At 35.6% G+C, this 11111-nt stretch overlaps 1 protein-coding gene across 4 annotated transcripts in view; it reads left to right on the top strand.

Moving 5' to 3' along the window:
* Positions 1-436: 436 nt before the first annotated feature.
* The window catches only part of LOC105053461 (uncharacterized), a 12139-nt gene continuing 1464 nt past the window's right edge, over positions 437-11111 (top strand). The window contains exons 1-7 of one of the 4 annotated variants that reach the window (XM_019853023.3): positions 437-766; positions 7183-7263; positions 7381-7469; positions 7562-7636; positions 7784-7899; positions 7993-8172; positions 8389-8457. In XM_019853023.3, the coding sequence (XP_019708582.1) occupies positions 644-766; positions 7183-7263; positions 7381-7469; positions 7562-7636; positions 7784-7899; positions 7993-8172; positions 8389-8457 (733 nt within the window). In that variant the 5' untranslated portion in view covers positions 437-643. Of the gene's footprint in view, positions 767-7182; positions 7264-7380; positions 7470-7561; positions 7637-7783; positions 7900-7965; positions 8173-8388; positions 8458-11111 lie in introns of all 4 variants that reach the window. The other 3 variants (XM_073244196.1, XM_019853022.3, XM_010934621.4) reach the window with 3 other exon arrangements.

Below are 11111 nucleotides of genomic sequence, written 5' to 3' on the forward strand. Positions count from 1 at the left end.
TATATCTGATTCTATAATCATAAAATTTAATTATCCAACTAATATTTATAATTTTATTCATATTTTCGATGTTCGAATCATATCTATATCCATTTAAAATATAAAATTTTTAATATTTAAATAATATATATATATATATATATATTTATATTTATCAAAAAAATAAAATAAAATAAATATATTGATATTCGATCCAATCTTAACGGGTCTACCATCTCCGCCACCATGAAGTCACGAGGACGAAACGGTGTTTAGGAACCAGACGATGCTGATTTGATGTCCAGCCCAGTCCTAATGGCTTCCGCACCGCTCCTGATCCAAAATATGAGCCGCGATAAACGACCGGCAAATCGAACGTTTCGAGGGCCCACGTGATGCGATGCCCTGAGCTGATTGGAGCGGCTGCATGCCCTAGTTTTCTTATACAATCTTTTCTAGTACTTCTCAAATACGGAAAATAGTGTTCGTGCCCTAATCTTCACGTTCCCTTTTCCATCGGTATACGGGGGTTTGCTTTAAAGCTTCCGATTCTAAGGTTTTAGCTTCTTTGTGTACACCCCATTCTAGGGTTTTACAGCCCCTCTCTTTCGTCTGTCCTCATCCCAAACCCCTAATCCTAAGAAACTTCTCCTCCGGTCCAGCCATGGATAGATACCAGAGAGTGGAGAAGCCGCGGCCCGAAACTGCCATTAACGAGAACGAGATTCGAATCACCACCCAGGGCCTCATCCGGAACTATGTCAGCTATGCCTCGAGCCTCCTTCAGGTATATCGTCTTTCTCTCGCTGTCTCCTTTGTATAGAGCCGTGGAATCTATTTTAAGCTCGTAGTTTTTTTTTTTTTTAATCAATTGCCTGTTGTGATTGTTGGTGAAAAATCTCCTCTGTCGTTCGGTCGGCATTCTCTTTTGATTTTTCCTCTGTTTTTTATTTTGATTTTGTTTTCTTTGGATGTCATATTGCAATTTCTGGATATCTATGCAGTCTGCACCCAGTTTTTTCGGGTATGATGGATTGTTAATGGTATCATATATTTTTGTCATGCATTTCGGCCCCGTTTTACATATATTTTGTGGTGCAGTGGTTTATTAAGGGTACTTTATCTTTTTTTTAATTATTATTATTTTTCTTATGAGCTGCTTAATTTTTATCAACTCGACGGTTATGTTAATTATAAATAATTATACAGCGTTAAATTTGTTCATACTTGTTTGGAGTTTTCTTTTAACCAGTGGGTTGTCTATTTCTTTTGATGCCGTGTCTTCTCAAAACCGTGCAACTGGTTTGGTTTTGGTATAATTGCATCTTCCTGAAAGCATGTGCACTCCTATGAAATTATATAGAGAGGTTTTGTCTTTTCAGTGCGTCATATCAAAATTTGCTGCACCATTTGGCCATTTGTGATGTTCGTTAGAAATTATCTAGAGATAAACTACTTCAATTAATTACAAGATCATTGCTAGTGAATCTTTTCAAATTTTTTGAATGATTAGTCAAGTTTTTATTATTATTTTTAATTATAATTTATGCCAATTATACAAGTAGGTCATGAAATTATCTACCTCTTACATGATGAAATTCATTAAATCAAGGTACAAAATTATCTTTTTATGCATGAGTTATGATTACTTATTCATGAGTCTACTGTTTTCATTTGCTTGTGCTGATACAAGGAGATTGCTTGCTGCCTTTTCTCACAACTTTTGCATTTATTGTTTTAACAAGCTTTTAGGAGCATTTCCTGAGATGAGATATGTTCATTTTTTAGAAATATTCTGTCATATGCACTAGCATAGTAAAGTGTGGTTTCATATGAAATCAAGAGTATGGAAATATCTAAATTGTGCTTTATGATGCCTTTCTTTGTCTATATGAAGGGCTCTACATTGGTGGATGGTAGTAGAAGCATCTTACTAGTATGGCATTGTTGAGCATCTGGTCCTATGATGATATGGAAATACTAGGAGCATTTTTTTGGCATGGCAATGCCAATATCTAGGATCTAGTGCCATCATGATATCATTTTATGCTGCTTTATTCTACTTGTGCTTTGTATTTGCAAGTCCATATATTGAATTTCTTTGATCCTACCTTGTATCCTGAAATTCTCCACTTACTATAGTTTTTGAAAATGGTATATATTGCAAATGTGCAGTCCTTCTGGATTTTGCTGCACTAAGCCATTGTAAAAATAGAGCTTATATAACCTAAGTTAGGTTGGGGGACTCATTAGATGGAGAGTGCTCTTACAATCCTTCAGTTTTGCAATCTAAGGTGGAGATTCTACTCAATGTGATGACTATGTTAAAAAGCTTTGTTGGTGGCTGTAACTTATGGTAGCACTCAATGACAACGAAATCTCATTGTCTAGTTCTCTAAAGATGTTATTAGTCTTATCACTTAATGATGTTGTCTTTGGATTGTCTAAATGTTTTGAAGATATTGACAATCTTAGACTCACATGCACTAGGTTTAACATTTGTTATGCTTATCTTATTTAGGATTTACATTGTATGAGTCACTAGGGACAGTGCACATCTCCTGTGCTTAACCTTTGAATTCAGAGGCTGCTGTCATTGATTGCTCAGAAAAAAGAGGAAAATGGGAAAAGTAGAAATGTATTATAAAATGGAATAAGTTTTCAAAATTGAGGGATCTCCATTATATTTGTAAGGTGCTTCATAGATATTTTCACCCTCAAATATAACTTTTGTAGATCTTAAAGTTGCATCTGCTCAGGGGATAAAGGAGGGTTGAATGGAATGAATGCCCCTTTGAACCCATTTGTTGCACTTTAACCCACCAAATGCTAGAAAAGTAGGTATTTTTTTCTGAAGGCAAAGTGGATGGTACATTTTCCTTCCTGTAGGGTGAACTAGTTTATTCTAGTGTAAAATGGGTTAGGAGAAAGTTAGCCTATCAATTTATTCCATAGTCAATGCAGCATAAGTGCACATAGAAGAAATTTGAAATAGGACAAGACCTCTTAACGTGGAATTTGTAGCTTATAAGGGATCTTTGAGACTTCTTGGGCTAATTGAATTACTTGGTAAGTGTTGATTTCAAACCCTCAGTCTAGTGCTTAATGTTTTGGCAATAGATTTGGTTACAACGAGTGAAAAATTAGGAATCTAGGGGAAATCAGCTTGCTTCCTATTAATTTTGTTCATTATTATTGTTTGGATAGAAGACAAAGGAGCAAGAAATGCATCAATAGTTAGGTTTTGTCGGAATAGGAGGGTAAAAGGGGTTAAGATTATTTTGTTTTCATAAACATATTCTTGAATATAGTTGATCGCTAACTCCCAGGTTTTAAAACAACGCATGATGACATGTTTTTATGACTTAAAAGGAACTGCATAAAATAAGTTTCAGATTCAACTAAAAATTGGAGAATGATTTTTCAAGGTTAAATCTGTGTGGTTGATTTTTGTAGGCTGGGTTCTAATAGGAGAGTTATTTTAATAAGGTATAAAAAGAAATAAACGGAGGATTTACTAATAGTTAGTACTGTATTGTACTGTATAGTACATATTGTTTACAAATTTCCTAGCATAACTAGTATTGCATGTTGACAATATTAGGTCGTATTAGAGTATAAGAATATGCTTGGATGTATTTGACTTAAAAATATGCTTTAACATTTTCTATATGCGACAGTTGGAGCAAGTTTCTCACACTAGATCACCATTAGGACCTTAATCATCATTTTTACCATAACCATCAAAGGGCAAAATCAAGGATTAAGCATTTCTTTTTATACATACATATTTTTTTCCCAAACAATACAAGGCAATGAGTTTTTGACTGAAATTGTATCTATGCACAAATTCAACTAAGGATTAGAGGATTTTCATCAAGAAATGACTTTTTCCTGAAATGTTCATGACATTATGAGAAACCGAAGAAGGCAACATGTTGAACATGACTGCACATGTTCTATCATGTGGTCTAATATTTAGGAAATTTGTATACTTATATAATAAACCAAATCAAGTCACTCATTTAGCTATTAAAGGTCATACAATTTGTGAGTGCTTGAAGCATGGATGACAAATTGTGATTTGTTTTTTTAATGATTATAGGAGCTGTAGGTTGTAATTAGCAGCATGGGTGACATAAATCATAAATCACCCCTATGTTTCTTGGTTTTAGGCATTTTGGATGCTGCTGGTCATCCATTTCTTTTGCACCTTTCATTCACTATTTGGGCTGATGAATGGATTTTTGTTTTTGTTTTTTTTTTTAATGATTATAGGTGTTTTAGGTTGTAATTAACAGCAAGGGCAATATAAATCACTCATGTCTTTATGCTGTTCAATTTTTGGGCTCACATCTTATTTTAAGCTTCAATTCAATGTATTGAAAATGCAAGGATTTTTAGAATTCAGATCACACCATTGATCATGATTTACAACATTTAAAATGCACAGACACCCAAAATAGTATAGTTTGGAGATTTCTTACATGTGTATTAAAAGTACAGTTTCAGTGGTAAGGTATAACCATAACCATTTAGCCTTTTCTCTGCTATTTGGGGTCAGCATTATGGATCCTCATTAACCAAGTATTCCTACGTAGGGTCATGTTAGATTTTACTCCAAGTCCAAGCTACTCCATGTCTTTCCCCTGAATCTCTACACATTTTGCTTTAGTTATTCCCTTCATTTTCCTGCAACCTTAACACATTAAAGTACCTTTTCTTGCTAGAGCCCCTGTAGATCTTCATTGTACATGTGATGAAGCACCTCTCCTTTTTTCCTGCAACAAGGTATAATAATTAAATTATGGTTTAGAATTACCGAACCTGATAAACTTTAGTTTATGCATGTTTTTAGAAGCACATGTTTTGAGCTTTGCTATGGGTTCTCAACCTATGTAGTTAATTGTGCATTTTTGACATTGATTATAGGATATTGTCTGCTGTTTTCAAACTGTTCATAGGTATGCACCTCCAAGCACTTGACTTTTGGATTTTAAACCTTTTTTTTTAAAAAAAGAATAGGTCGTAAGCAGCAATGCATTTTCAAGTCGGATGATCCCTAATGTATTTCAATTGGTAAATTTTGGTCTTAAATTCTTTCAAGAGGATTGCTTGTGCATGTAAGCTCTAATTACCATCAAGGCTTCCCCAACTTCATGGAGTTGGTTCTATGAACCACGAACTGTTAATTATTCCCATCTAGGGTTGCCTTTGTATTATCTATAAGGCTTTGCTTACAATATTCTTAGATGATTGCTTGCATCTTACCCTGTTTATAGACTGTTGAAATAGTTTTGAGTGCCTCTCTTACTGATGCCTTTTGAAATATTTGCTGCATATACACATGTTGACTCAATCAGTTTGTTCTCAAATCTCAATTGATGCAACTCCTACACTCCATGAGCGTTAATATAGGAAGAAAGGAATACTGGAGCATTTCATGCAGGTTAGGGATGTATCCTGCAATAGAACATTTTCTAAGTGGCCGATTTCAGTCAATTTTTTTAAATCTACTTATATATTGGTCACTGCCAGGATCAGTGGATCCTGACAAAATAAGCCCATGGGCCATCAACTAAGTTGAAAGCATGTTTGCCATCCTTTTTCAGATCAATACATTAGATAACAGGAATATTTCCTTTTATATAAAATGGGAAGCATGTGAATGCACTACTAGTTGCCTTTTCTTTTAAACACAATCAAAAAATTGCCTTATGTTATCCAAAAGTAAGTTACAAGGTGCTCCAATGTAGGGATTTTGGTATCTAGCTCTGCTGCATCTGGTTTTGGCATTATATGTAAAGGTTGTGTGCTAGTTCTTATTGGGTATTCATCACCATCTTCTTGTTAAGACCATAAGTCTTACATGACAATGTTATGATTCACAACAAAAGTATAGATCAATTCATTCATGAGAAACTAATTATGTTTGAGCATTTATTCTGATTCATGATGGTTTTTTTTTGGTACCAGCGAGAGTCTGCATATGATAATGATTATTATTAGGAACAAATTTTGTTAAAAATATATTATTAGATCCAATGATTCTTATACTTTAGGGGCTATAATTACACCACTGTAAGTCTGTTTGAACTTACAATTGATGATATTTTGGTGTCTGTTAGAGTGCTGAACTCCTAGTTGACTCAATCTAAAACACAAGAAATATAAATAAAATGAAAATATGAAAATTTATTTCTAACATGCAAAATGTTGAAAAAGGCAATTGGGACCTTCTTCCATAAGAAGGTTGTACAGAAAAAAAATTAGACATGTGCTATGAAATCTATATTAGCATATTGATGTTGATCATAATTACATAGTATCTTATTTTTTAAAATAATGTATAGAGTGGGTACAGAATGGGTTTTCACCAAGACATTCAATGGCATTCAAAAGCGATTTCTTAGTATCTATATTTGAACCTGCCAAAGGACTCTATTGTGTGGAGTAACTAGGCCTTGAATAATTATACTGTGTTAAGATTTGCCATATTGTACAAAACCGGGCGGTATGGGACATACCATACCATATCGGTTCCGTACCAATATACGGTACAGTGGGTGTATTGACATTTGGCACGCCGAACCGGCCTCATACTGACACAATAATAGGTTGGTACCAGTACGGGACCTGGTACCGAGATGGGGAATCATGTGCTGTATAGTTTGAACATATCAATCTTCTGTTAACTTTTAGTTTTCTGTTAGTGTTTTCCTTTTAATGTATACAATTTGAGTTTATTCTAGATTGCTTCTAAGCTAGGTCATTGTACTGCCTATATAAGTTTTGAGTTATGCACTGGAATAATTTGAAGGTTAACTAATGAAAATTTTCTTCCTTTTTTGGCAAGCGCTTGTTGTATTGCTGAACTTACTAGTTGTGGACTTCTGTTAACTTGTTTAGTGCCAATTTTGATCATATTATAATCATGAATCTATGAAACCCTTGCTCATGAAACCTCAAACTTTCATCTTGTTGAAGGAGAGGTGCTTACTTTATCTATCTAGAACGTATAATGCAGAAATTCTGTTTTTGCTTTTCTTTTCCTACTTTAATTTCTTTTGTTTTTCACTGGATATGATTTTGTAATCATTTTCCTTGCCCATATTTGTATGTGCTGACTCACATGTATGCACGCTTTGACAGTGTTCAAAAACTAATTTTATGTTTATTATTTTCGGGATGATGCTTGATCAGGAAAAGAGGGTTAGAGAGATTGTCTTAAAGGCAATGGGACAGGCAATCAGCAAGGCTGTGGCTGTTGCCGAGATTATAAAGGTTAGTCTCCACTTCTCCATATTGCTATGTTTTATGGTTTTTTTTTCCCCCACTTCTTCATATGCTATTTTTTATTTTTAACTCTTAAAGCTGCCTCATCATTTATTCTGAGTGCAGAAAAAAATTCCTGGGTTACATCAAGATACGGCCATCAGTTCAGTCAGTGTCACCGATGTATGGGAACCTATTGAGGAGGGTCTTGTACCGTTAAGTTTCTTATTGCTTTGACTGGTCGTGACTAATTACATTTTTCAATTAGATGCTAGTAATATACTTACATCGTATACCTTTTTTACAGATTGGAGACGACACGCCATGTTTCCATGATGTCAATATCTTTATCAACCAGAGAGCTAAATAAGAACTCGCCTGGGTAATTCATTTGGTACTTTGTGTACTGTCTTAAAATATATGGCAGAAATATTTTTCTGCGGAGATGAAATACAATTGGCAATTTCCATAGTTGGGTGTGGCTCATGTTATTTTAATTCTATTTTGAGTTCCCTACTTCATTTGGTAGGTATCAAGCTCCATTGCTCTCAGAGCAGCTAAAGCAACAACAAAAATTCCAGCAGCCACAACTATATCAACAGCAGCAGCGTCAGCCCAGACAAGCACAAGGTCAACTTAATGAAGGTACAATTTTTTATTGGTAAGATATTGGATGATTGAAGCCGCTAATAATTTTCTTACCTGATAAAGATTCATATGGACGTGGACGTGGTCGAGGTAGGGGAAGAGGAAGGGGTTGGGGTAGAGGAGGATATGGTGGATACGGCGGATATGGCAACAATCAAGGTGGATATGGCAACAACCAAGGTGGATACGGCGGATATGGCAACAGCCAAGGTGGATACGGCGGATATGGCAACAACCAAGGTGGATACGGCGGATATGGCAACAATCAAGGTAACCCACCTATTTTTGTATGCACACAAATTTATAATAGATGCTTGATCAGGGTTCCATTGGCTGGCCTTTAGGGCCCGTTGGAGTTTAAGCCAGAATAGGACAGATATCTGTCATCAATAAACCGAGATTACCTGGTTGGCTGGTTCTAGTTTTCACCTGTATTTTCTTGCACTTCTTCTTTGGCAATGGTTGTTGAATCTTCTGTTCATGTAGAAAATGGTGGATGGAACTGGAATTGGGGTCGAGGTGGTGGGCGAGGTAGAGGTGGTTGGGGCTATCATGGTAAGCTTTCGATGATCATTTCTATACCTTTGCTATTTTACATGATTTTAAGTTCTTGCCCATGCACTTGGAGAAACTCATCAGATGAGTTTGAGATGACGCAGATCCTTAAAGATTATCTATGGTTATAAATCCGTCCAGCATTTACATTGCCTTACAGAAATTCTCACCAGATGAATTCAAAATCAATGTTGATCTCATGTCTCATTGGTCATAACTTGTAAATGTCTCTGATACCAAATTAGTTCAGGAGCTCTTACCCTTAATTTTGGATGTATGCTCCCTTATTTATACCATGTTGCTTTGTTACAAAGGACTGCCCTAATAACGTGGATTTTGTCTGGGAATGGTCATGAGCTCAGGCTGGCTTGAGGCATGTCAATCTGTATCTGAATTTGTCCATGCCTAGGCTTCTCTGATTTGAACTTCCGGTCAAGCTAGTCTCAGATTGTCCTGAAATATATGAATCAGATATTTGATGCCCTCCTGGTCTGAGCTTGATGTCTGCAAACATATGTACAAAACACAAATTTTGTGGTGTAGATAGGCAGGCACTTGAGCATGTGTACATGTCTCTATTTAAATATATATGCAAGCATACATGCTAACATGTGTAGACATAGGGTGGGAAGAAAGGACTTTTCATCCATTGCCAAAATCAATTTTGGGGCTTTACGAAATGGAAATCTATGCCATTATATGTCAAATGTGAGGCCTATAAATAAACATGATGTGTTTTGAAACATATTGACTATGCATCAGGTTATCCTAAAAGTAAAACACTGTTAGGCCATTAAGATTGTAAAAATTTGATGTGACTTCATGCATAAGCAGAGTCTGCAAAATGTTGAGTTTTTTGTTTATGGGGATTCTAGGCATTGTAGATTGCATTTGATAGTTTGATTTTCTATGTTACAATCTGCACCAATGAATATTGTAATAAGTGTTGAGTCCTCTTTTTCCGCTTTGTATTTATTATTGAGGTTTGAAAAACCAACTGTACCATGATATACACTGTCCTGTGCCACAGTGCGTATAATCCTGTATTGCACCATGTTGGCTTGCTATTAGTTGATAGGGGGCCGTATTGTAGTGCATACTATGCCAATCCGTAATTAGTATTCTCCCATATGCAGAATTTTGGACCTTGTTTTTAAATGACCAGCATATATACATGCATAATTTGTATCTTTGTGATTTTATGGAGCCACATAGGCATCCAAATCACTATAAATTACAACCCTAATGACTCTAGGTAACTCATGATTTTGCTAACACTTTCCTAGTCATAATAGGAGGTGAATTACTCCTATGCCACAAATAGATGGTCATCTAATTCTAGCTGGACTGGGATTCAAGTATGTGGTGACACACATAACCTAGGGTGCCAAATCCCAAGCTGCTAGCTGGATTGGATCTTAATTAAGTTAGCAACGGGTCCTTTTCTGCTTGAACCACCTGGATATCATAAACCTGTGTGACTTTGCTCTTACCATGATTCATTCCTTCATCTTCCATCTTGGTTTCCCCAATGCTAAACACTTTTTTGTTTTACTTTCTCAAAGTAATTCAAGCAAGTGCAAGATAAAAATTGCAATAAAAGGGAAAGAGGGGGAGGGAGTTTTTGGAAGAAATCAATTTAGGAATGGTGATCTGAGATCCAGGATGTAGTATAACTTTTGAAAATGGGGGAGAAAAGGAAGAAGGGGGAGAGCTTTTGGAGGAATCCATTTCAAAAACAGGGATTGGGGATGAGTGAGATGGATTTTATTTCATATATTTTGTGCCACTTTCTGTACAGTAAGCTGGGGCTCAAAAGAGTTGGATGGATCCTTTTGTTTAATAAAATTTGTATAACTTTTCCTTTGTCCTTTCATGGCTTGCATTGACCAGCACCCTCTCTTCTATCTCATCGCTTGGCACCTAGATAAAGAAATCAGACCTGCCACTCTTATTTATGTTCCTTGTATATTTCTAAGCCACCCACTATATTGTGTTTTCAAAAAGAGATGAAAAGGAAATACAAATGATTGCTATGTTTCTTTGTATTACCTCTTTAAAACCATGTGCTTATAGTGATTGAGAGGGTCAAAGACCAAGATGTGAGCTATTTATATTAAGCATTCTTCTTATGGCTAGATCCAATCTCTTGGCCCCTATAGCAAGGAAAAAGAATTTCACGAGGGAGGATTAGGGAAATCCTATTGATCACTGCTTTCTCCAAACCTTTGGTAAAAGCCGGATAAAAATGGTTGTTGATAAGGTACTTCTGAAATCATCCATGATATGAGGTGATTTGAGCCAATGGTCCAAGAAATTGTTGGAGTTACCATTTCCATCTATTACTAATATGATTAGTGTTATACATATATATAACCTCGTGTAGGAAGGCTGGCTAGAGATTTCTTGTAGAAATATCAGCTCCTGTCAACTCATAATGAGGACAGTTAAATTTTGATTTCATGGATTATTCTCCTTAGTACTATGCACAAAAGGGGGGAGCCATAGAGATGAAAATCTCATGTATAGTTTCGGAACAGAGATTCTTTGAACAGAATGAACAACCATAATAGATGTTGGCTTCTACTCTATTTTATTGTGGAATAATTATTCTTTTTCCTTGTTGGATCAGAACCAAATCAAAACTTCTCTAG

This window comes from Elaeis guineensis, chromosome 10, assembly GCF_000442705.2.
Source record: "Elaeis guineensis isolate ETL-2024a chromosome 10, EG11, whole genome shotgun sequence".
NCBI classification, from domain to species: domain Eukaryota; kingdom Viridiplantae; phylum Streptophyta; class Magnoliopsida; order Arecales; family Arecaceae; genus Elaeis; species Elaeis guineensis.